This window comes from Acipenser ruthenus, chromosome 1 (genome assembly GCF_902713425.1).
Source record: "Acipenser ruthenus chromosome 1, fAciRut3.2 maternal haplotype, whole genome shotgun sequence".
NCBI lineage: Eukaryota > Metazoa > Chordata > Actinopteri > Acipenseriformes > Acipenseridae > Acipenser > Acipenser ruthenus.
Window position 1 is genome coordinate 77,519,849 of NC_081189.1, and position 27,669 is coordinate 77,547,517.

The following is a 27,669-nucleotide window of genomic DNA, read 5'->3' on the forward strand; positions in this document are numbered from 1 at the left end:
ATTAGCAATGTTGTTTGTCAATTATACTAACAGTGCTGTTGGTGGCAAAGTTCTCGTTATACAAGCCAAGTTGTGAGCGGCTAAACCAAGCAGCATTAACCCCATAGTGTATGCAGGTGAATAAACCCCTGAGCTGAACTTCAGACATGTTTTCAAAGTCCACTTCACAGGTCCCTGTGCTAAACTATTTATAATGAATATAGATGCAATCCAATGTACATATATGAATTTCTTTTTTTAGCTGTAAATTCAAAATTAGAGCTATATCAGTATGCAGAATAGTTGATGACCATGACATATAAGAACGACTATATGTACAGAAAAGTATAAAATAAGAAATGGCGACGAATAGTTTAATGATAATTAAATAAGTGGTGATTTAGACCTAGATGTCATTAGGTAAGCAAATTGGGTATTAGTGTCATGGTAAAGTATATAATAATATTAAATATAATAATACAGCTCTCATACAATTTTATTATTGCACAGTAATTCCTCTGCTACCATGCTTGTTACGTGTGGGGGGTCGTCACTGAACAATACTGAGGCAGACACAGAGCATTAGGTGTTGACATTCCACACAGTTGCACAGATTTAATTTACACAAGTGCTGACACTAGGGTACCACCAATGGTAGCCCTAGTGTCACATTTAATAAAGAAAACAAAACAAAGCTAAAAATAAAAGTTTGCCACACAAGGCGAACGCTAGTCTCACTAAAAGAAACGTCCCATTCCAGGAACCTACTACTCTACGCAAACCCTCTCTACACTGTTTGGGATCAACCTCCCCTAACCTACTTCTGGGCTCCCGGAGTCCCAGCATGCTCACAGCGACTCCAGCCTCTTCAAGTGGCCTCGGCTGGGCAATGCCTTCAGCAGCACCGTCTGGCAGCTGAAGGGTTCTGTAGTAATGCTGCGCGGCGGACGCTCTCCTCCTAGATGTCAACAAGTGCAAGTTTTCACTCCCCGGGCACGCCCCCCAGCCAATCCAGACCTCCCGATCAGCTCAGTGCTGGGCTAGCCTAACTGCTCAATTGGTTGCCCAGCAACGAGTCTTCTTTTCTGTGTCCCAGCTGCACACCTTTGTGCAGGAACCAGCGACAGGGCTCTCTCTGTCACAATGTTTTCCCATGCTTGCCAGCATTTTACCATGATTTCACTAGTGCATTATTACACTTTGTTATGCTTTAAAGTACAACAATGAACTTCTATAAACACACAATCACATAACAATCTAATACTCTAGAGATAATCTATAACTTGGAAAATATTTTACAGAAAAACTAGGTAGCTATGTATGAGAAGTGTCTGGCAAACACATGGAATTGGAAACAGCTATCAAAACATTTTTGAAGTGGGACATTTCAGTTGAAGATGAATTACATCATTTTATCTGGAATTCATTGCACACAAAAACAAATATCAACCAGTGATCCAAATAAAACACAACAGAGCTACCATACAAAAGTACCTCATATGATGACATCACCACCATAGTATGAGATTTCAGTTTGTTTACTGGTATTCCTGTATCCAAAAGTAGAAAAAATACATTGCTGGTCCCAAACAGAATGTATCATACTGCTTCAAAGCAAAACATGGTAGAATCTTGTAACATGCATGTAGGCCTCAGTAACAAATGAAATCGTTGTCTTTTTTCTGAGCTTGGTTCAGTTAAATTACTTTCTTGTCTGGTGTTTGCTATCACATATATAGTGATTACATCATGCATCAAACAGCGATGGTATCAGGAATGATCACATGTGAGAAACAAAGGGTATAGTCACGGTCCTCCATGTGATCAAATAACATGGCTTTTGTTTTACAAAAAACGTGTTGGTGAAAAAAAAAAAAAAATTATGTCTGTTCCCAGGAGATTACATCACTAGCAAAGCCTGGTATGGTTTCACAGAGAAAGGAAAATCTTTTATAAGCAGGTGCTGAAAGTGATATTTTAGAGAGATTGTCCCCCCTACAGTTAGGGTAGCATTTGCTTCTTGTACATATTATTGATTTTGATCTAAAATTACTGTAAAGCTAAATAACAAGAAACATCCCAGACCATTATTACATACACCTAAAGTATGAATAACATCAGCTGTTGGCTAGTGCAACCAGTCAAAAGACTATATAGAAATATAATATTTTTGCTTGACTATATATATTTGTAATGCTTACTGGATCACATTAAGACACTAGTACCCTATTAATAGTTCCAAGATTCTGAGCTTAGTGGGCACCTCACAATATGAACGCTCTATTAACATGACTGGCTAGGGCGCTGTGAGAGGTTTATAGTATATTGACAGCATAAACTTAAATTGTTGGTGGATGTTATTATGAAATTAATAAAGCAATATAACTACCGTACTAGTAAAACTCAGCATTTACTGAACTTTAATGGTCACATCATTCTTATCCTTGTATTATTTACGTAATATTTATTTATTGTATTACCTTTTTAAAACTGTATTATTTGTGCTCTCTATCATTATCTATTACTTTTTCTTACATCATTTACCATCTTACTGTCTATTACAGCAAACATAGTGTGCAAATGAAATTTATGTCCCTCATTTGTTATTTGATTGAGAAATAATTAACACATAACAACAAAAAATTCTTCAAAAAATCTGTTGCGTTGCTCCATTGATCTCAGGAACAATCACAAGCAAACAAACATTCGCTAAAGTCACACGTTTAGTTAAACATTAAAGTTTTTATTTGTATTTGAATCACTTACATATCGAAAGGTATAATTCATTTTTGTGTGTGTGTTTTGAAAAGTTACCAGCTCCTTATCAAGGTCACTGAAAGTTTCTCATTTCAATTAGTGCCTCACTGATGTTGCTCTACAAATCCAATGCAAATTCCACCAGTTGCTATTGTGACTAACCTAACAAGTACAATGCAAGTAAAAGTGTAACTGTATTTGAGCAACAGCACTCAGAACTACGTAGAACGATTGCAAAATACAGAAATGTAGGAGAAAGTTCAAAGTGGTTGTCGTTTGAAGCTACTAGCTCCTTAAAGAAATAACTACAGTACTGCAGAAAATATCAAAAAAGGCCTTTCAAAAAGGTAAAAACTCCCTGCTTTACTGTCTCAGAATACAATCCACCGAGCTCAAAACACGGATTTGCACAACTGTACCATTGATGACACTACCATCACCCAGCCAACTAGATGAAAGAGACAATAACTGCTGAAGCTGCCCTAGTTCATCAAGTTGTTTTTGGCAAAAGATAAAAGGGATTTAATGTATTTCAGTCCAAGATTATTCCTACTAATGTTTCTACATACAAACATAAAATCAGGCCTAATTGGCTGTGAAGGATTGTTTTCTATGTTTCAAAGTGTTTGTTTTTAACAGTGAAAAATGTTTAGAAAGCCACTCAAGTACCCTCTAACATACTTAAAAGGGCTATTACTTCAAAGAAAAAAGGTTTAGAACAACCACAAACACACACATGTAAAATAGTGAAGTGGCCAATCTATATCCATTTTTACAATGAACATTGTTTGGGTCTGTCCTGGTCTTTATTCTATCCCGAAACCATATTGTCCAGGTAATTCCAGGTTGCATCCAATAGGTTGGGGTCTGTCAGGGTCGACATTTTTGTATAATTTTTCAGATACTCGAACCAGTGCTTATATATTGTCATCCATATATATTAACATAGCTGAAAGTGTTGCATATACCTGCCTCGTAATCTTCATATATCCTGGACTGTCTGAGGATGTACGAGTACATTATAACATTGGAACTTGAGTCGAGAAACAATCTTTAAAAATGAAACAAACTTTTTCTGGAAACAAGAGTCATTTAAAATGGTCTGTGTTGGCTGCAAAAAAAGGAAACAAGCAGACAAAATAGATTTTTTTAAAACAACCTTGAATGACATATTCAGCAACATTTAAAAACCTTTAAAATGTATGTTGACACATTAATTACAATGACTGTGTAATTCCCATAGCCTATTTTGCTGCCTTTAATCCCAGGTTATTAAACATGGGAGAAACGTTAACTGCAGACCTGAAATGAAGATTTAAAACCACAGATACCGTCAAATTATTAATAAATGATATAACATCGTATATGCCACTGGAGCCTATCAACCTAAAAAAAAATACAACTAAGCATAGATGTAAACAGCTAGTGTTTGTCCCTCTGTTACATTGTCTATTACAAAGGCACACACAATTGAAATCAATGCCATTCTCCACAAGCGTCTTAATGATATCCTGACCTACTACTGTTGTGTGGTTAGAGTCAAGATGCAGTGTATCTACTAAGTAAGCACTAAGTTCCTCTGAATTAGCAGTTGTAAAGCTATGTGGGATGAAAATGATGTACAAAACACAGCTGCCTTGATTATCAATGTCCTTGTCACATACAATGCAAACAGACTCAGACTTCTTCATTTTGCCATTTACAGTATCTGGTACTTTTTCCTATGGTAAAATGGTTTTGTAAAAGAAAATGGTTTGCGCAGTATTTCAAGATTTGCTGTCCCTCTTTAACCTCTAGCAGCAGCTCACTCATTTCCTGAGGAAAGAAACTAAAGTTACTGTTATCATCTCATTTATATTCATAGCACTTGTGTCAAGGAAAATATTAAATAAACGTATTCAAAAGAAAATAAATAAGTAATAAGTAATCTGAATCCTTCCAGTGATTCATGAATGTTATAGAAACTGTTGGGTATGTGCCAGCATCCTTAACGTAATACACATAGCCATAAAGGAGGATTGCACTAGGCTTGCCTGGTCCAGAGCCTAATGTGTTATCTGGTGTGCTAAAATAAGCTCCATCTGGGGAGCAGAGAGAGCAGAGCTGTGTTGAACCCCTGCACAAAACCCTTTGCCTTTCATTTTAACATAATTTGACTGTATGTGCCTAGCCCGATACTCTTACTTGGTCTGTATTCAGTTTGTATCCAGTTCAGAGAGTGATTCTCTATAAATTGCAGAAGATTATTGAAGCAAACACATAAAAACTATTCAACTGTCAATTGCTAAAAAATGTGCTTCATGACAGCTCTATCCGTTAGTACTATTGCAAATTATCAAGGCCCTTAAATATGTTATGTCCTTTAAGTTAGCAGTAATATGGGGTCAATTTGTCTTCAGAAGAATAATTATCTCAATCACTCAACTATCAGGTGTTTGTGTCAAAGGTCATGAAGTAATGTTTAAAATGTATTTTATAATTTACTTAAGATATAGTGAAAGATAGGGGGTTACAATAGTAGATTTTCCTTTTCTGAGTACAGTTGCCATTGTAACAAGGATATATATCCACTAATTAAATAAAAAAGAACGCATGGCTAAAATGTTGCCTAACTAAGAAAACAAGAAGAGGTTAATAATGAATGAAAGGCTTCCAGCTGCTTTTATAATTTAAAGATGTTAACATTATTTTAACATGCTTTAAATCTACAAAAAAGTGCAGAAAGGTATACTGCACATACAAATCTCAATTATGATTCAATGAAGGTGATTTTGTAAGCAGCTTAATAATTCGATATGTTTGGTCAATGCACAACAGGTGAATATCATTTATAATTCTGCTGTTGGAATTCTTCTGTTATTCTGTTATTAGTTTCTTGAGGACCAGAGGCTTTTTCATAAAAAGTGCTTGAGTCCTGAGAATCACATCAAGACTCTTTCAATACAGAGTCATTTAGACACGTAATAAGCAAATAACTTAATCAATGATTTTACATGATTTTACATTTACATTAGGTTCAGCATTACTGTATATTTAATAGTCACATTTTCACAGTGAGTACTTATTGTTAATTAATGTTAATCAAAGTAATCAAATAATATATATATATATATATATATATATATATATATATATATATATATATATATATATATATATATATATTAAAGGTTTGAACATTTTCAGGCATCATAGAAAACATACATAACTAGTTTTTACCTAAGTGTACGCCTTAGAAGAGATAGAAGCTTTAAAAGCTGACTAATCACACTGCCTGACAATATACTGAGTTGGGGCTGGAAACAAAGAAGTCTCCTGTTACAAGAAATATAAGCTCTTTAGGTGTGCATTTCAGATGCCTGGTGCCTGGTGAGGCAACTACCATTTATACCACAGGAAAGGGTTCTGTCAAAGTCATATTATAACATCAGTAGTACAGTGGTTAGATTATTTGTGGTTTGTTGTCAAATCAAGTAGAAAATATTTGGTAAATAGCTGTTTTTAATCGATTTAACATAAACAAAGTAAAGAACACACCATATGAAGTAAAAAAAAAACAACAATATAACATTTGACCTGAGCTCCACCACTGGTCGGCACCTGATTCTTTGATTCCAGTTAGTTTGGAAACTGTCGAGAATGTTGAGTGCAATGTTTGCACATTCTGTTTTAATTTTTTCATCAAAATGCGTCAATGTTCATGGTTTTTGCAGTGTGCATAACTGATTCAGGTGGCCACACAGAAAGTAATCCAAGGGCATCACTGCACAAGGCCTCTGCAACCTACCCAATAGCCTTGGAAAGTATTGTCTAAGCAAGGTGCCCACCCTTAAACTTGTAAACGCCTCCGTTTAGTTTACGAGTAATAAACGTTGAGAAAATCCAGAAAATATAAACTAACATTAAGCAGCAGAGAGATCTGTATAATTTTATTATTATTATTATTATTATTATTATTATTATTATTATTATTATTATTATTATTATTATTATTATTTATTTCTTAGCAGATGCCGTTATCCAGGGCGACTTGCAGTTGTTACAAGATATCACATTATTTTTACATACAATTACCCATTTATACAGTTGTTTTTTTTTACTGGAGCAATGTATGTAAAGTACCTTGCTCAAGGGTACATCAGCAGTGTCCCCCACTGGGGATTGAACCCACAACCCTCCGGTCAAGAGTCCAGAGCCCTAACCACTTTATCCACAATGTATTTTTGTATAACTTTTCAATTCTGTGAAGGCTACTGCCCAGGCGGACCTTAGGGTTGTATTTAGTATTTGTGATTTGTTTTGTTTAAATCTTTTGTTTCGCTCTGTGAGCAGTGTGTTTTTGTTTAATCGTTTTATTTTATTTTTGTGTTAATAAACGGCGCCGCAAGCGTCTTCTGCCCTGCAGTACTTATTTGTTTTCCTTCCTGCTTCTGGCCTGACGTCACATCGTCAGTCATCCTGTCACAATGATGCAGAATCAATATTTAAAAATAAATGTTTCTCTCTATTTGAAACAGGAGACGGTATACAAAAATGTAGGTGAAGTTCAATTAGAGTTCTTGTTTCAAATTACGTTATGTAACTAATCTGAATGTTCACCTATGAATGCACAAGTTCTTACAAAAATTGTCTTTTGTACTGCTTAGTACTGTAGCAAATGTGAAGCAATGTTTGATATTCAATTTTAAGGTCATGTTTTTTAATGTGGCAGCATATGTCTATGTTTTTCTTCTTTTTTTCCCATGCTGTGTTGTATATGAAAAATATTATTTTTCATTGATACATTAATATAGTTTAATGTTAGTAATATATTGTACTGCCCGTGCTGCCTCTCTCTCCTCTGTTCTAATTCTCTTCGATCTCTCTGCTGCCTTTGACACTGTCGATCACTCTATTCTCCTATCCTCTCTCGCTGACCTGGGAATCTCTGGCACTACTCTGGCCTGGTTCTCCTCCAACCTCTCCGACCGCACCTACCAGGTAACCTGGCGCGGCTCAACCTCCACACCTCACCCTCTCTCAACAGGAGTCCCCCAAGGATCAGTCTTGGGTCCTCTCCTGTTCTCTCTCTACACCCACTCCCTGGGACCCCTCATCGCATCCTCTGGTTTCTCATACCATTTCTATGCTGATGATGCTCAGATCTTCCTCTCCTTCGCACCCCTCTCACCTCACCATACCCTCCCGTATGTCTACCTGTCTCTCTGATATCTCCTCCTGGATGCACTTGCATCACCTCAAACTCAGCCTCTCTAAATCTGACCTTTTCTTCCCCTCCTCATCTTCCCCATCCTCTGATCTGTCTATCTCCATTCCTCTGGAATCTACCACGCACTTTCCCTCCTCCTCAGCCAAGAACCTCAGAGTAATCCTGGACCCCTGCCTCTCCTACTTCCAGCACATCTCCACTCTAGCACGCACCTGCCAATTCTTCCTGAGCAACATACAAAGAATCCGACCCTTCCTCATCACTACTCCTCATCCAGGCCCTGGTACTCTCCCGCCACCCGTCCGCTCCAGCTCATCCAGAACTCCGCTGCTTGTCTGGTGTTCTCTCTGCCACGCTACTCCACTGCTCCGCTCACTACACTGACTCCCGATCACCGCTAGCATCCAGTTCAAGACTCTTGTACTCGCCTACCGACTGACCAGACTGCACCCAGCTACCTCCAGACCCTCATCTCTCACTACACCCCCACCCGGCCTCTCTGCTCGGCCTTCACTAGAAAAAGAAGACTGGCTGTACATCGTCTACGCTCCCCTGCCTCCTATGGATGTCAGGACTGTATTTTGTATTTTGCTCTTAATTGTACTGTAATTCTTGATATGTATTTTTTGTATACAATTGTAAGTCGCTCTGGGTAAGTGCATCTGCTAATGAATAAATAATAAAAATAATCTACACCAGAACCAGGCAACTCTGCATCCCCAGATCACTATGTGCTGAGTCTGGCTCTGGGGGAGCAGTATCTCTATGTCTGCCTGGTTCTGGTGTGGGTGCAATGTATTAAACTTTTAAATATGCTGCCTATACATGCAGAACCCCAGATCAAATGATTGTCACCTTTGAAAACTCTTTTACATGTGGATAGCATTTCCTTCTATTCTCACCTATTCGGAAGTGTGTGTGTACCCACTCCTAGTTGCATAGTACTGCATCGTATTGGTTTCCAAGTCAATGGCACCAGCCCAGCAATGTGTCTAATTTGTTGGAGAATCTAACTGAAAGATTTTTTTTTTAAAAATTACAGGTCAGTGAAATCATTTTCCCCGAGAGAAATAATTGAGGCATTATTGAATGAAGAATTCATTGTTCATTGCCTCCGAGCTCCAGCAACAGTTTCTGTATGATGTGAATTCCACTATCCCTTCAGGTCCACAACCTGGTTCTTTTCAGCTCCGATGTCATTCATTAAGCACATTCTCCTTGTTTACTTGGTATGTTCTTTCTCTTTTATCTTCCAGAAAGGATATTTAGAGAATATGATAGGCCTGAAGCAGAGCTGTTTGGACAACAGCCCTGCAATGATATGATCCCATCTGACAGGATAAATTGAACAAAAATGTAAAAAGTCGAAAGGACATCTCACTAGTACCGATGGGAAGCAGTTTCCGCTAGGCTTGTTGGAATGGTGAACAAAGGTCTGTGTGGTTCAATAAAAGTCATCTTTCCTAATGCTGAGAATCACTAGTTAAAATAATATGTGCAGTAATTAAATGCAATCAATAGTCAACATATATATATATATATATATATATATATATATATATATATATATATATATATTTGGTATATGTACACCTGCTACCTGGACCTATAGATTCAGTTCTAAAAAAAATGTCTCCAATTCCAAATTACCCATTGAACCCTAATTAAAAGATTCCAGCGCCCTGGGCGAACTTACTTTTAAACTACTAGAGGTATTTTAGCTGTTTGGACATTAAAAAATGTTAACAAATACCTTTTCTGAGGATGAAACTAAAATATTCACAATGACTGAAGTGTCACTGTTGCTATGTACAACACCTTATGAGCAGGCTGGGCTAGCTTGATTGAGTTAAAAGGTTTCTTATAATGGAAAGCAGAAATGGAGCTCCCTGTGATTATAATGAGCATGAAAACCTTGCACCATTATCTTACTGTTTCTATATTAAACAAGTAAACCATGGCAATACAATCAAGTCAGTAGTGACAGACCACGTATTGAATCATACAGATGGCTTGTCTAAAGATATTATTTTTCCAATACATATTTTATTCCAAAATATTGAGTCAGTAAATAAGGACACGAGTATTCCATTGGGGCAGCTAACATAGAACAAATAATATTGGAAAGATTAAAAAAAAAAAAAAAAAAAAAAAAGTTATGTATACAGTTTAAACAGTTTGGGTTTATGCAAAAAAACAAACACTTGAATTTGAATCATGCATTGTCTGTGAGCAAGAGATAGAACATTTGAACTGGATTTCTCTGAAACAAGGAATTTCCATTTAAATCTTCAGAAATGTTTTAAAGGAAATCAATCTTTTATTCATAACATATTTTTTCACTTGATTCAAATACAAACCAGCAAAATGCTCATGGAAATAATACCCGAGCAAACTGAGAGAATAATCCCCTTGATGGATTTGCGTAAGACTAGATGTCTGCTGCACCCCAGCTCCCCCTCTACGCAGCCCCTTAACTGAAATACAGGTGCTGCCTTGAATCTCTATCTAGGCAAACCAATACAGTATACATGACTTATTAGGATGAATTAGGTTTGATGGAATTTGCATTTTGCAAGTCTACAGGACAGAAATATTTAGTAACCAGGCTTCTCGTTATGTTTAGCAGATGTTTTACTGTGTAATGTTTGTTTTGAATAAAAATATCAGTTGTTAGGATAAATGCAAATTTATATTAGAACACAACTACCAAATCATGCACCACAAGGTGTTGTGAAAAGGGATTGGAACAAACATTCAAGTGCATTCACGTGTGGTTTGGTTTGTTTGCATATACCGCATTTGCGTATTTCAGAGTGATCTGAAAATGTATGTGTGATTGGCATAGCCTTTAGATTACTCTTTTTTAACCACAAATGATTGTGATACCTTCAGTTGAACTTAGTTTTTTGGGGAAAATTACACAATCATGACTATTGAATATTATATGTTTGGTTGCAATAATTTATTTAACGTGGGATAACTTTAAAACTATATGAAGCAGAAAACCTGGACTCTTGGGAACTTATTGAAAAGCAAGGTTCATGAACCATTATGTTCTAAAAGCGAACAACATGGTAAACAAGGGGCCCTGACTGTACAGCAAACAGTGCCATCACTGTCTGGCTGCCCAGACTGCTTGGATTGAGGAATGCGATTGTTACTCAGCATTAATTTGTTGGCATTGAACAGTATCTCTGTGCAGCTCTCTAGGAACATTCACTGTGATTATAAACTTGAAATTCCATTAATTCCCTGGCAGTCGGAGTATACTATCAACTATTTAATATTGTAATAAAAATGTGTGAAGAGATTTACAGTAAGTGTATCTTTCTTTATTTAATCTTGCAATATGCAACTTCCATTTGTAGGCTCCATGGCATTACATTGAATACCTACATATCTGGACACATCTCTAATATTTGTAACATGTCCAATGCATCTTGGAGTAGGAGGTAAAATGACACATCTCAGTGCAAGATCATTATTGCTTCAAATTAATTCAGGCTTCATTAATTCACAAGCAGGGAAGCAAGATGACTCTGTCTTTGTTGTATTTAGTTAAATCTGAAGAAAATCTGGATCACTTTTCTTCTGACTTTGATTAAAATGGACTGATCATGTTAGTAATTTTTATTCTTTTTTTGCAAGCACTTGAGAACAAAATATTCAGTAAAAACTAACCTGTGTGTTAACAGTACAGCAGCAGGGTAACATCTTAACAGTACAGTACTGCTTCTGTTACATTAAACTTTTTAGCAACTGGGTCACCAGTTCTGGTTGCTAAAACCGCTCCACTTAGAGATTTTCACCCGTGGACACCAAAAGACAGTTAAATAATGTAATGCTAATTAACACATTCATCTGGCGTACACTTGTAGTTTGTCTAGCCTCACGCAACAGTACTGCCTGGACAACAATTTATCAGTAACGTAAATCCTTTTGTAAGGATTTTATATTTACACATTGCATTAATTTCTCCACTGTGTGGCCTGGAGACCAAATTTCTGTTTACCAATTAAAAATGCTTGACTCCTATGTCCACACATTCTTTGCTGTTGACAACGAAAACAATACACCGTAATGGAATAATTAAATAAAATTCCAGTCAGTACATAAGTGTGGTAAAGTATGGTTGAGAGAAAGTTTAAGAAAAACTGTCTCCAGTTGCTACAGACATAAGTAGCCATCTGTTTCTATAGTTACAATACTGATTATGCAAGTGTTTTGCACCCTACTCAAAGCATGTATTCATAAGAGACACTTTATTCTAGACAGATGTAAAGAACCAGTACTTCCCATGTGTGCCTTGGCTACCACATGGAAATCAGTTGTTTATCTGTCCTTCTTTAAAAAAAAAAAAAAAAAATAATTAACATAATTCTGTGAATATAAATATTGTTTTTCAAAAATGTTTTAAATATACAAAATCAAGTCGTTTCACAAAAATCACCAATTAATATATTATTTATTGGTTTTTTTTTTTTTTTTTTTTTTTAAAGCTATCCATTATAAGCTATTATATAATAAATCAAAACAATAAATTAAAAATATTGGTTTAACAAAAATAAACGTGCAGTATAACGGAGTCTTCGCAGACAACAGTCAAGATTTTATTTTTGCACTCTGCTCCCCACTTAGTTTCCCAGAATTAAAAAAAAAAAAAAAAATGATAAATCAGTAAATCAGTATTCATAATGACAGACAAAAATCTGTGTGACAATATCCACTTGCACAAGTTTAATTCTGTTCTATAAAAGATTATTTACAAACCAAAGTTGGGAGACAGTCTAGCACATCTGTAAATGTTTGCGCTATTCACATTTGCTACATGTGCTAAAATGTGCAGTTTTTGGAAGAATATCAAGTTGGTATTTTATTTAAAGCATGATATCCTTGCCCATTTCACCTGCAGGGTGAATTTGCCACCACCCCTCCAAGGCCTCTGTTCCTGCTATTAATTAACTAGCAGCTTCCCCTACTGACTAACATGCTTTGAAGCCATGACTCTGACCACAAATACACTGTTAAGTTGAAAAGAACCATGCAGCGAAACAGACTTTCTAAAAGTCAAGGCAAGCTTACTGAGAAACTATTTTAGTTCCAGATATCATGTTTTAAAATACAGTACAATATACTGGCATAAACATTGGTTTCCTTCACAGCTGCACACCCACACATCAGCTTAATTTGCTGGACACAGAGGAATTAAACAAAACTTGTCAAATGGCTTGTGTTTCTATAATACATCACATACATATAAAGGCTGTTACAGACCAGAAATAAAACAAATAAAAAAAAAGAGCAGCAAGATCAGTAACATTAAAAAACAGGATCTGATGAGAGTTAGCATAAGTTTGTCAATCTTCGGTTCCCTTTATTTCAGCTCCTTCACAACCCAAAACAGTAGTACTCATCAGAATCGATTTTAGTGTCTTTATACAAAGAAGGCCTATCAAGAGAATCTTTTATTGGTCCGTCCGAGAAGTGATCTAGGTCCGATGGGGAAGTATGGCCTGGAACATCGTCCGCCAAGGTGTCAAGATAGCTGCCAACCGAGATGCCATCAAGTCCGTCACTACCATCCTGTAAGCTGCTGCAGCTCCCTCGGAGGGACGTGTCCTGGCTCTCTGACAGACTGTAAAGACTGCCGGCTAAGCTGCTCTCTCTGCTTGCTATGGCGCCCTTCTCTTCCATCACCCACTTGATTGACTCGATGCCTTCGTTAATAGAGAGCAACTGGTGCATCAGCTTGATGTCTATCGCCCTGAGATGAGCCTGTCATTTGAATGAGAAAAGATACAAGGTCAGCAAGGCCCAACACTTCAATATTTCATTCTTAACATTTCGAAGGGTATCCTCAGTTTGGTAAGTCACCCAGTTATTTGTACTGTAAACAATCAAACAAGAGCAGGCACATGACTGTTTTTTTGTCTTGACTCCACCACCTGTGCTGCACAGTGGCCTTGTCAGGAATATTATACTTTGATTGCTTGTTTTTAAACCTCTTCACACAAACTAAGTTGAGCATAAAAAATTAATACTAAATAAATAAATGAATAAATAAATAAATAAATAAATAAATAAATAAAAAACTAAAAATAACTTGTTTCAGTTAAATCACTACTATCATTTTATATCTCAGTTTGGCATTAAAACCTTAACATTTCTTTTGGCTCCACCCCAGATTTACATAGTCCTCTAAATTAGTTTTTAAAAGTGAACAATGATGTAAATATCAATTTACATGTGCAAACTGGCTACTGCCATAAGAGTATGACAGTGACAAATGTGAGACAAGACTGTGAGCATGGACACATTCCTAGTTCACAAGATCACCAGTGGTGGTTCTGATTACACACGTTGACAGTCCATATACTGGTTTCACAGATCCTGACTATCTTACTTCAGCAAAGGTTGTGGAAGATTAGTGCTAATCAGGGTCTGGGAAACCATGGGAATTTGGTTTGAATGTAAGACATTGCCACCATAAAGAGGGGTTAGGAATTATATGGAGTGAATGTCAAAAATGCTTGTGTGTGTAAAAAAGATTTGTACCTGTAAAAAATTTCCATGTAGTCGTAAAATAAATTTGTAAGTTTGTAAAAAATACATTTGCATCCAAATATACAAGTACAACTCAGAAATACAAGTACAACTCATTTTTGAAAGTTATTTTATGCTCACAAAAAAACTTGTATGTGAAGCTCAGGATGCCACAGCCGAATGCCGATGTGATCGATGAGTATTTAAACACATGCGCAGGTTGCCGCTTGCAGTCTAGTGCAAGTGTAGGGAGAGCTGCATTTAAACTCAGCTGGACATGTACTGTTCCACCGTTTTATTATTGGAATGTATATTAATAGTTTTTATATCTGTTGTTTTTAATTGCCTCTATGCATGAAACACGTTTTACTCAAATGTGTTACGAAGGAAAACAAATAAGTAAAATAAACGGCAACTAAACAAACATCACTATCATGAATATAGCATTTGAAATAGTGCACTGAGCAGGCCGACAAGTTTTTTGTAAAACGCAAATTATTATTATTATTATTATTATTATTAATAATAATAATAATAGTGAGACATCCAAGATACAGGAACAACACCCATTTGTCAGGTTATTCTACCTTAACATTCTATACCTACCTATAACTTTCAATCGTTTGCCATGAGGATGAAATCGATTGTCAATTCTTATTGGCACATTTTGTTCAACTATTTAAGACTAGCCAACGTCTTTCAAGATTCTCATAGGTTCGCCTATAGAAGGGCTACGAATCTAGGGGAGCATTTTTAGTCAGATCAGAGGTTTTTCAACCACCTAAACCATTTCCTTTTAATCTACCACCTGGGATAATTCTGATACTGGCAAACTATTGAAAGTTATAGGTAGGGAGGTATTAGGTCGGTGGGGCAATCCACAGTTCACCACGCCCCAGTGACCCCTGTGACCGATAGGGTGCCTGCGGGTCTGCAGTGGAGCCATCAGATCTGTGTTGTCCTCCGGCACTATAGGTCTGATGGCTTCGCTGTGGATCCGCAATGTGAAAAATGACGGATTGGCAGGAACACGTTTTGAAGGACGCATGTTTCAGCCTCCGTTTCCCGAGTTGCCGGGGGGTTGCAGCGGTGAACCGGGATAAAAAATAATAATTGGGCATTCCAAATTGGGGAGAAAACCAGGGTAAAAACCATTAGCACCGACTAAATTAAAAAAAAAAGGAAACAAATGTATTTTTTACAACACATTTATTTTACGACTGCACTGAATGTTTTTACTAGTCTACAAATGTATTTTACAGGTACACATTTCTTTATGCACACAAGTATTTTTGACAGTTATTTATTTTACTCCGTAGAATTATTGCCTGTTCTGTTCACACCTCAATTTTTATCAAATATTTTTCTAACATCAAACTTTCACCAAAATGTACAAAGCCCTTCAGCGATATTCTGAAGCATTGACCACTTAGGTGATTTTTTTTTTTTGGATAACTGCTTATGTTATAGAATTAGCAAGAAACAGATAAGGTGCAGTATCAATGATTAAATTAATCTTTCAAGGCTTTTAACATGTTTTTATTTTTATTTTATTTAGAAAAAGTTAATATGGCCCCTCCAGGCTCTTTTGTTACAGAGTTCAACTAGTAAAATACAAGAATGGCAGTCAGTTAGATTTGATATATTTCATCTTAGTTGGCATGTGAATCATATGTTTGACTCCAGATGCACATTTTTCATTCATTATACATGATGCACTCAATCAAAGCACAACATATATTAAAAGTTGCACTATTGACCTTGCCGCTTATAACAACCTTTAAAGACATTAAAATCCCTTGGTTTGTAATTATTTTAGCTTACTTTGAAAACACGTTAGATTACCCTGTAAATGAAATAAGGATACAATACAATTATTATAATCATATGCATTTTCAAAATTGCTTACAAAGAAAACATGTGACTTTCAAACTTCTCTTCTACAGTATGGATATTATATTAGTGTGTTAATGGTTCACAGCTGCTGGAGACTGAGTGCTATGGTATTGGTTGATTTTAATCCCCTGCTGCGAATCTGTGGGATGGGGGACACAGATAATGTTTCTGAATTGCTTTGGGGGAGGGAGGGTCTTTTAGCCTGCAGCAGTACCACCCTAAGTTTCGATCTCTTTAAATATCAGAGCCCAAAAGGGGTTGTGTTTTCTCATTACTTGAATGGGACCTCTAAGGAGCACCACCTGTGTTAAAATGGTCTTCGTGACTCAGCAGGGGGTCTTCCTCCCACAGGCCAGCACTCAAAACTAGCATGGCTGTTTCAACCGTTTTACTGCAGCAGTAACTGTGTCAAAATATAGGTCTTATGGGCTTTGCAGTAATTAAAAATCTCAAAGAATGTATTGGGTTTACATTGAAGTACTGGTTTATTTGTAATATTTTACCAGAAAAACCCAATTGCGATGAAAAACCTTCATTTCAAAGATGTCCAGGACAGAAGCAGCAACTTTCTTACAATACATTTATGAATTCTCATATAAAATAAATATCAAATCAGGCATCTCCATTTATCCCACAGATTATCATGCACTAGTATTGCTACAGACTGACTCAACCAAGTTTTTTTCAGAATCTGATAAGCAGTTGTCCAATTCTGATTAAAAACACAAGTGGATGGAATGTTCAAGTGTGAGGCATGGAGAGAAAGCTGAGTAGTACTGAGACTTGTTTTGTACAGGCCGTTGAATAAAAAGATGTTCATATTATGAAAATGACCAGTTCCTTCACGTTGTTCACAGGAACACGAACACAGCATTAAGTTGTATACCGTAATTACGATATTTGCGGTGTAGAATAACAGGAGCAGTATCAATACTGTAATGTACCTAAACTGTGGTAAACTGCAAAACCGGTAAACCGACGGCTTGGAAAAATAACAACCTCTGATTGGTTAAACCGCATCACATGACTGTGCATATATATATATATATATATATATATATATATATATATATATATATATATATAGCGTATAGCACAACTTGCATACTAATGAGCCGCTTCATACAGAATAAATCACTATGCACCACTACATTATAAATTCCACGACAAAATGCCATTTTATTTGTTATTAGTTACAAAACCACTGCCAAAAATGAGTGGATTTCACCTATTTAGTCTCCAGTTTTATAACGCTGAGCTGGACTAAATACATATTTTAACAGTAGAAGTTTTAACATCTCTGCTGACAGCGAGTTTAAAACCAGCAATAGTGTATTCCTGTCAGTCAGGAAAACTCTTAGAAAAGCAGGTAACGACAAGGCCAGACACCACCCCCCGAATTACCGGCCCAGATTTTAAGCATCTGCGGGAAACTGAGGTAATGTCCCCTAACACCGCGGTCGGATTGGTGCGTAAAGTCTGGTTCGATTGTCAACTTCATCTAGCATGACTTGAACGCGAGGGTGTCCGACAACTAACAAAAAACATATTTTGAGATCCAAAAGGATGAATACATACTAGAATATGTGTGCCTCACATATAACGAGTTCACAAACTCACTTCAAGATCCGGCTTCATTCTCCATCGCAGCCGCTCCCCTTGCTTACTTAGTGTCATTTGAAACTCCGCACATCATCACAGCTTGTGCTCAGTCCTCCAGTTTCTAGTGAGATGGCACTTTCGATGCAGAAATTCACAATAAACTAACATGTGCAATTTATTTTTAATAAGCGAACAGTGAATTAAATGACATTTAATTTGGGACGGTATTACACTACGGATGTATACACAATAAAAGTTTCTGGTTTTGTCTTAATTTAAATGTGTTTTAAAGATTTTAAATTATTTCTATTCCCACAAATGACAGGTAGTCATGTTATAAGTGGAGTAAACCACTTCGGGCCATGCAGTTCCGATGATATACCACTTCTGGGGTGGTTAAAGGCACGGCCCATCGTGGTTTATACCTTACATTTTATATATTATATATATATATATATATACACATACATACATACATACACACACACACACACACACACACACACATTCATACATACATACATACATACAGTGCCTTGCAAAAGTAATCAGACCCCTGACCAATTCTCTCATATTACTGAATTACAAATGGTACATTGAAATTTCGTTCTGTTTGATATTTTATTTTAAAACACTGAAACTCAAAATCAATTATTGTAAAGGTGACATTGGTTTTATGTTGGGAAATATTTAAGAATATAACAATAAAAATATCTTGCTTGCATAAGTATTCAACCCCAACACATTAATATTTGGTAGAGCCACCTTTCGCTGCAATAACAGCTTTAAGTCTTTTGGGGTAAGTATGTACCAGCTTTGCACACAGTGTCGGAGTGATTTTGGCCCATTCTTCTTGGCAGATTTGCTCCAGGTTGTTCAGGTTGGTTGGACGACGCTTGTGGACCGCAATTTTCAAATAGTGCCAGAGATTCTCAATGGGATTGAGATCAGGACTTTGACTGGGCCACTGTAGGATATTCACCTTTTTGTTCTTGAGCCACTCCAATGTTGCTTTGGCCTTGTGTTTGGGATTATTGTCCTGTTGAAAGGTGAATTTCCTCCCAAACTTCAGTTTTTTAGCCGACTTAAGCAGGTTCTCTTGCAGTATTTCCCTGTATTTTGCTCCATCCATTCTAACTTCAATTTTAACAAGATGCCCAGTCCCTGCTGATGAGAAGCATCCCCACAGCATGATGCTGCCACCACCATACTTCACTGTAGGGATGGTGTGTCTTGAGGCATGGGCAGTGTTAGGTTTGCGCCACACATAGCGCTTTGAGTTTTGGCCAAAAAGCTCTATCTTGGTCTCATCTGACCACAAAAACTTTTCCCATATTGCAGCTGGGTCACTCTCATGCTTTCTGGCAAACTCCAGATGTGCTTTCAGATGGTACTTTTTGAGTAACGGCTTCTTTCTTGCTACCCTCCCATACAGGCCAGTGTTATGCAGAGCTCTTGATATAGTTGACTGGTGCACCATTACTCCACTCCCAGCCACTGAACTCTGTAGCTCCTTCAAAGTGATTGTTGGCCTCTCTGTGGCTTCTCTCACAAGTCTCCTTATTGTCCGAGCGCTGAGTTTTGAGGGACGGCCTTTTCTTGGCAGTGCCTGGGTGGTGTGATGCAGCTTCCACTTCCTGATTATTGATCCAACTGTGCTCACTGGGATATCCAAACACTTGGATATTATTTTGTACCCTTTCCCTAATCTATGCATTTGTATTACTTTATCTCTAACTTCTGTAGAATGCTCTTTGGTCTTCATTTTCCTTCAGATTCACAGCCTGACCAATGATCCTTCAACAGTGGGGTTTTTATCCAGAAAATGTGACAGCAACTTTAATGGTTCACAGGTAGAGGCCAATGGTAAGGTAACTGTGTCCTCGTTAGGGCAATTTCTTTCATTGGTGTAAACTGGGAGCTTCCACAGCACAGGGGTTGAATACTTATGCAAGCAAGATATTTCAGTTTTTTATTTTTCTTAAAAATATTCCCCAACATAAAACCAATGTCACCTTACAATAATTGATTTTGAGTTTCAGTGTTTTAAAATAAAATATCAAACAGAACGAAATTTCAATGTACCATTTGTAATTCAGCAATATGAGAGAATTGGTCAGGGTTCTGAATACTTTTGCAAGGCACTGATATATATATATATATATATATATATATATATATATATATATTGATTTCATATTTTAGTGCCTGTAACAGGGAGTCGTGTTACGTGTGTGGGTCGTCCCTGAATAATAAAACAGACACAGAGCAATGGGTGTTGACACGGCGTACAGGCGTGCAGATTTTATTAACACACACACACACACGTGCTGCCACTAGGGTACCAGCAATGGTAGCCATAGTGTCAGATTTAATAAAGAAAGAAAGCTAAACAAGGCAAGCGCTAGTCTCACTAAAAGAGAAGTCCCACTCCAGGAACCTATTACACTACGTTACCCTCTCTACAGAGTACTGATTGGGATCGACATCCCTTAAACTAACCTACTACTGTTGCTCCCGAAGTCCTGGCCTCTCAGCGACTTGTGGTCATTGCGACTGTCCTGGCTGAGCAGAGTCTCGAGTTCCGTAGTAGTTATCCTGCCGAGCGGACACTCTCCTCCTGAATGTAAACAAAGTGCCCCTCTGTGTAGCATTGCGGTACAGTCACGTCGACCCTTGGCGCAGATGCCTTTTGAGCTGCACGCAGCCTCCCCACAGCCAATCCGGACCTCCCGATCACCTCAGTTCTGGGTGAGCTTAACTGCTCAATTGGTAGCCTAGCAATGCGTCTCCTGTTATGCATCCCAGCTGCACACATCCGCGCAAAAACCTGCGACAGGGTTCTCCTTGTCACAGTGCCCAATAATTTTACCCCCAATTTTCTTCCCAATTTAAAATGTCTAATATTTTTTTTCACCCTTCCTGCTGCAATTCCCCACACAGCTCAGAATAACGGTTCAGTGGACGTCCTCCTAACCCACTACCAAGCCACATTCCTCTTTTACACCCAGGAATTACCAGCAAGCTACCGGCCTCTGGAGAACAAAGGCCAGCCCTACAGGTGTCCACCCGAGCTGTAGAGTGATGAGGAGTGATCCGGTTTTGTCTCCCTAACCTGCAGGAGCATCAAAGGCCAATGTGGCGCTCCCTCCGGAATCCCAGCAAAGACTTTGCACAGCCACGACACGAACCTGTGTTCCCCTGGCTGTATTAATCAACCAGTAAACCATGCGGCCATGCTTTTACCAGGTGATTCACTCAGGCACCCTATAAAGGGTATATTTTAATTAAAATGTAAATGATAGCGGTATTTAGATCTGACACTGTTGAGCTCCATCACATTGACTGGAATAAAACCCAGCAATACATTATGTTACACAAATCCATTCAATAATTGTAAAACTAATCTTCAGAGCAGACCACTGAGGAAGGATAGTTATTAACCCTTTGTGGTCCTATGTCGGACCAGGGTCGACATTACAATTTTCCCTTTCCTGTCCGACATCATACGTAAAACATAGGTCTCTAGTCGTTTTTTCTCTGGAAAAAGCAGAGAAAACCATTCAATAGCCGAGTGAGACCAATAGGAGCTGAGAGAAGCCACAAAAAAAGGGGGCCGGTTCTGAGCAATACATATAGCCCCAGCACCACAGAGATAACACGGCCATAAAACAAAGAAGATAGCTGCTTCTGCATCCAGCGCTCAAAGAATATCACAGACATTTGCAGAGCTTTTTGAGATGTTATAGAAATAAAATAATGACTTGGGTTGCATTATTGAGGAGTTTGGTGATAAAACGAGTGATCAGGAGATGATTTATCGGTATGCACGACTATGAAGACATATGTGAAAAATACAGCGAACAAGGGGTGGGGCTGGGCTGGAGATGCAGTACTGGGTGTCCTGTTGATATGCAGTGCCTTTTAACCTGTTTTACTGTGAAAAAAAATACTTTTAAACAGCGCGTCTAAAACAAACTGTGCGTGTGAAAATAAATTGGACCTGATGCACCTGAGACGTGCTGAATAAATGGACCGCAAAGGGTTAATTTCATACTAGCATTTTTTGAGGGAACACTTGGATATTATTACACACAAGCACTATAATATTGTGTAATCTAAAGGGGGTGGGGGGTACTATATACTCATGTGTGGCTTTAGAATAAATTTGCATCACCAAATTGAATTAATCCTTTGTTCTTTGGCTCCAATACGCAGTATATTCTAAATGGAGGTCTACATTAAACTTTTGAGTCGTATGAACGTACCGGTACGTTCGCTGCTCTCTGGTCCCCAAGCGCATGCTGAAGATAGAAAAGAAAACTCACTCCCATAGGACCGGCAGTGCATTTTAGAACTCACTACTCAAAGGATTAACTATTTGCTAAATACAACCAGCATGCTATTGCGTGTTAGATGTCTTCCTACTGACTCAGTCGGGATTTGTGGTTGTTCTACTCACGTTTTTACATTCTGTTAACACACACAGTAATATCCCCAACAGAGTTGACTTGCCAATACATGGACAACATTTTGACAAATGGCCGGCTGGTGTCAAAAAGCATTAGCACAGATGGTGGCTGATGTACTCAATACAATGTGTTCCGGACATCGGGCTTAGTGACACAGCTATTATGCCAGTTCAGCTTATAATGTGTTCAGTGTTCTCTTATGAATATAGCTCAAGTCTATATATTTGCACATATGCTGAATCTAATCACTGCTGCATTTCACAGTATATCCATTCTTGTCACTGTTCTCAGACACACTGAATACATTCTAATAAATAGCCTTTATTCATTCTTGTTTGAAGGCACAAACAGTAACAAGGATGAAACAGAGACAAAAATCCAAACATGTGTGATAACTTATGCTCCCCTTAGCTTATGCTATACTGGCAACATATTATTCTCTTTCCTGGGTCTGAGACAGTAAAAACACTTCAGTGGATTCCAAGGCAGCAATATGTTGTGTAGAACTAACAATAGAGCCTACAGTAAGCACGCCCAGAGACCATTAACAGTTTTTGTTTGTTCTGTTGTTCTTAGGCAAGTTATAGAATTCAAAAAGAGGTTCCAATTTGACTGTTAACCTACAGTAGGGCTTAGGTTAAATAGGGGTAATGCACTGACATTATGAGTTCTGAACAAGCTGCAACAGAAAGAAACTAACTTCAGAAACAGCCCTAGGCGAAATTGTTGTAATGAGACAAAGAAATGGGCCTGACACATTAAACAAGAAAATCCAAGGCTTTTCAATGTTTCAAAACAACAATTTAGACAGATTCTTTAAGACACAAAATCAAGAGGACGGGAGTCGAACAACATCCGCCTCACTCTTTACAAAAGCGACCAAGTAGCGTCCAGCCTTTGATGTTACTGTACAGTAGCATTATGACAGCATGTTTAAATAGAAATATACTAAAGAGACGTTATGGGTATAAAGTTATACTGGAATAAGTCATGCATGACAATGGAAAAAAGTCCAGTCTTAACAATGTAATATCTTTGGTAAACTGAATAAATTGCCCAGATCTTACTACACTTCCTATATTGAAATAATCATGATGAATAGCTGCCACCGTCAACGATTCAACAGGAGTTTGCAACATCTTTATTTTGCTTTGGAGAGATAAGTGCCCATTCTTTAATCTGGCATAAAAGTCAGGATGTGCTGTCACGCCTGGCACCTCAACACCTACTATCAGCCCTCTTATTGTAAATGTTTTGTCTATTTTACTACCACAGCTGTTTCTACCTTTGAACAACCTTTGTGTAATCCCATTGAGGAAAACATTTCAGGTTAAACAGTTCAGGAAATGCATTACCGATGGTGTTAGATAAAAGCATATCATTGAGTACAATGCACCCAGGAGCACTAGGGGTTGAATTACATAATGTAAATTGAATTTTCAATATTATAAATGATAGGGTGGCATAGGATGCACAGAATCAGGTGCCCACAATGAATAATCAATACCGAGGCAGTGAATGTGCATCAGCCCAAGTTTTCAGTTCTTGAAAATACATTTGAAATCTTCAAAAGCACTGTATCATCAGCACTTATTTTTAGGGCAGTTAAGTTTATTTGGCAGGACCATATAGATTTTTCAAACACATATACTCAAAACATTGTTACAACCTTGGTAATCGTGCTAATGAGGAGACATTTTAAAACAACTGTTATGTTAGCTGATGTCTGCATCAAAAATGAGTGATGTCTAATTCATTTTACATCATCAGTCAATGAGAAGACATGAAAAACATATTGTGGACTACTACACAGCTGTCACTACTTGTGTAATAAAAGGTTATCACAGCTTTACCATTTAAGGTTGTAGCACTTTCTGTTCTACAGGTCTAATGATGAGGTTTGCCAAAGGCAATTAAGAACAAAATTACATTTCTTCATGCAAAGGCTTTACTGATTAGCTGAATTACTGTACACCATAAAAAGACAGGACCAATCTAACTACAAATGGGTAAGGCCATAGGCTATGGCTGCTGCTTGAGTTTCAAAACAAGGCACTACATAGTAGTTCAATAATCTGACCTTCTCTCGTCCCTTTTGCGTTACAGAGTTACAATACAAATATTGTTACAATGCATATCTTAATTCTACAATGGTAGAGCAACAAATTTGAATCACTTGTCTCGCAGGAGTTTTTTTTAACATTTTTTTATTTTTTTTTTATTCAACTAATCCCATAGTCAAAGTTAGCTGACATCAGTACTAATTGCAGGAAACAGCTATATGTCATCAGAAGTATTTGTTGCATGTTTGCGGGTTAACATGCTTAAAATGACTGACATTCAATCTAGTTACAATACTATTATTGTGAAAATTAAAGTAAGCAAAGAGGTTAGAAGGGGAAATCCTTTGTTTCCTTTTCCCATTCTTTTTGCAATGTTAAAACGGTCAAATGTGACCAACAGTAAAGGAGACTAGAGTGGATACTGCACAGGCACCCATCCCCAAACTACAACCATGCATTACCTTCTTTTCACACAGTCAAAAATGTGGTAGTCACAGGAATTGGGCTACCTTTAAAAAAAGGTTTCTTCACTTTACCAAGTATGTCTGCTATTTACCAAGCTTACCTACTGTATTATGTACATTATATTGCGTTTATAAAATGTACTACACAAGAACTAATTTCAAATGATGACACCTGACAGCAGGAACCAAATCAGTAACTGAACAGTTCAAAACACCATACAGAACTCCATTGCCAACCCAATAAGTAACCCAACCCACAATTATTGTAAGTGAATAGCTGCTAAACCAACATTTTGATTCAAATAAACAGACATGCTTGGACAATCAATTTCTTCATTTCTATTTAAAAAAAAGATAACATTTTGAACAAAACAGAAACTTAAAATGTCTCCTTTGCTAGGCTTTTAATTCTTAACAGATACAAAGGATATTACTGACTATCACTTCAAATCGCAAGGTTCAGTAAATAAAAACCTCATTCACATATTGAGTCAACTTGGGTTACCATATTTAACCAGGTCTCACATAACACTTACATAATCTGTCAATGATGTCACAGGTCACTACACTTTTAATTGACTACAAAGCGAACAGAAAAGGCTGCAATCTAACCTTGAAGCATGTTTACTGTTCTTGTTAATGTGTCACAGTTTATATGTGTGTGTGTTAACTTTCTCTTACAGGTGAATATAAGCAGTCCTTCATCTCATATCTCATATCTATGCAAGTTAAGTGTTCAGGACATTTACATCTTATCCTGATTTTCTTTTCTTTTTTTTAAATATATAGACAACTATCCCCACCTAGATAATTTATAAAACCTACATCAACACAGACCCTATTGTAGTACTGATTAAATTAACATTTAATTACACCAAAACTAGACTACAGTACCACAGGCATTAAACAAGATAAATGGTACTGTTAGACTGCGACACCATTGCCATTATATACTATAACAAACGCAATAAAACTGCTTTGTACTATTTAGTTAAACATAAATACTGACTGACAGCTGCAATTGAATTTTATGGCAAGACTGTTCAAAGTGCAGGACAAAGTAATTTTCTGCTACTGTAAACAGCTGATTTTTGCAAGGAAACGCACTGACTTCAGCACTTGAAGGCTAATTATTAGTACTTACCATCTCTTGTTTTAAAACTTGCATCTTGATTTCCAGCCTTTTCAATGCACTCGACTCAGACACGTTAACTAAGGTAGTTGATAAAGCAGGTATTTCGTCCCTTGTCTCCTGACGCTCTTCTTTGAATGATCTGACAAGACTTTCAGGAACTTTGCGCCCCAGCTTTGTCTCGATGTCCTTAAAATCTGGTAAAACGGTATCTTCCATTGTTGAAAAAAACACCAACTCTTTCAAAAATAATTTAAAAAATGTTGCGATGTGCCTCCAATAAATGCAATTGTTGCAATACCATCCTTCAAAAATTGTACAGAGCAGCTTAAATTATAATAAGTACTTGTTCAAAATCAATACTTCATTCCAACAGTAAAAATAAAACATTTAACGACTACATAAAGGAAGATACTATGTTTTGTATCCAGCTGGATTTAAAATAGAAAAACAAAACAAAAACATACAATTTCAAATCTGGCTGCTACACCTTGCTGGAGACCCTGGAGAGCTCCAGGTGTTTGTCCTCGAATTAGCTCTTTCTTGTTGGTTTTACGGCTGTGACTGTTGCTGCTGGTGGTGGTAAGAAATCACCTTTGTTTGGGTACAGAGGTTAGTTGCTTCATTATGTAGCAGCAGCAGACAATTCATTGCGCTTCCTGATCTGTTGAAACTTTAAACCCGACAGGCAGGTGGACCAGCAGGACACGCCCATTTACCGTAATTCAACTAAGAGTAAACCCAAAATTTCCATCATGTTTCATGCTGCAAAAAAAAAGAGAACGAAAAAAAAGAAAACAAACAGTTAATGTAATTTATAAAATCGTATTGTAATCAACATTCCAAACAACATTGATACAGTGTAGTTTTATTTGTATTACCCAAAATATGTATGTATTTATATTCTTACAATAGGGGGTCCTTAATCTATACTGTATAACTTAAACAAAGGGAGATTTTCAACACAACTTATTTAATATGGGAAAGTGGAAAATCCTGATGGTCAAAATGACTGTAAAGTATAGGCCAGTTGTCATTCAGTGAGCACAACAGGACAAGTGCAGTGCCACCTGTTGGAAAAAGGAGATATTGCACGCAAAAGAAGAGAGAAAATGTACTAAAATTTAAGATACACATCAATTATTAATAAGGCTACAATTTTGGCAGTATAAAAAATATATTTAAAAAAAAATAGTGTGGAGTAGTGGTTAGGGCTCTGGACACTTGACTGGAGGGTTGTGGGTTCAATCCCCAGTGGGGGACACTGCTGTTGTACCCTTGAGCAAGGTATTTTACCTAGATTGCTCCAGTAAAAACCCAACTGTATAAATGGGTAATTGTATGTAAAATAATGTGATATCGGTATAATGTGAAATAATGTATAATGGGATATCTTGTAACAATTGTAAGTCACCCTGGATAAGGGCGTCTGAAAAGAAATAAATTATATATATATATATATATATATATATATATATATATATATATATATATATATATATATATATATATATACACTACCGGTTTTAGAACACCTCCATTTTTCCAG

At 37.1% G+C, this 27,669-nt stretch overlaps 1 protein-coding gene across 1 annotated transcript; it reads right to left on the bottom strand.

The window, feature by feature from the left end:
- Positions 1 to 12,536: 12,536 nt before the first annotated feature.
- On the bottom strand, positions 12,537 to 26,809 carry LOC117421490 (leucine rich adaptor protein 1-like). Its single transcript, XM_034035964.3, has 2 exons — positions 26,133 to 26,809; positions 12,537 to 13,723 (listed from the first exon to the last, which is right to left on the bottom strand). Exons 1-2 carry the CDS (start codon positions 26,337 to 26,339, stop codon positions 13,337 to 13,339), a joined length of 594 nt encoding a protein of 197 aa, XP_033891855.3. The 5' UTR covers positions 26,340 to 26,809; the 3' UTR covers positions 12,537 to 13,336.
- Positions 26,810 to 27,669: the final 860 nt, after the last annotated feature.

Bases quoted from the DNA above. Each gene is read 5' to 3' on its own strand.
- LOC117421490 (XM_034035964.3), bottom strand. From the start codon at position 26,339: ATGGAAGATACCGTTTTACCAGATTTTAAGGACATCGAGACAAAGCTG. The intron at 13,724-26,132 runs GTAAGTACTAAT...TTCAAATGACAG, and splicing joins AAGTTTTAAAACAAGAGATG to GCTCATCTCAGGGCGATAGA.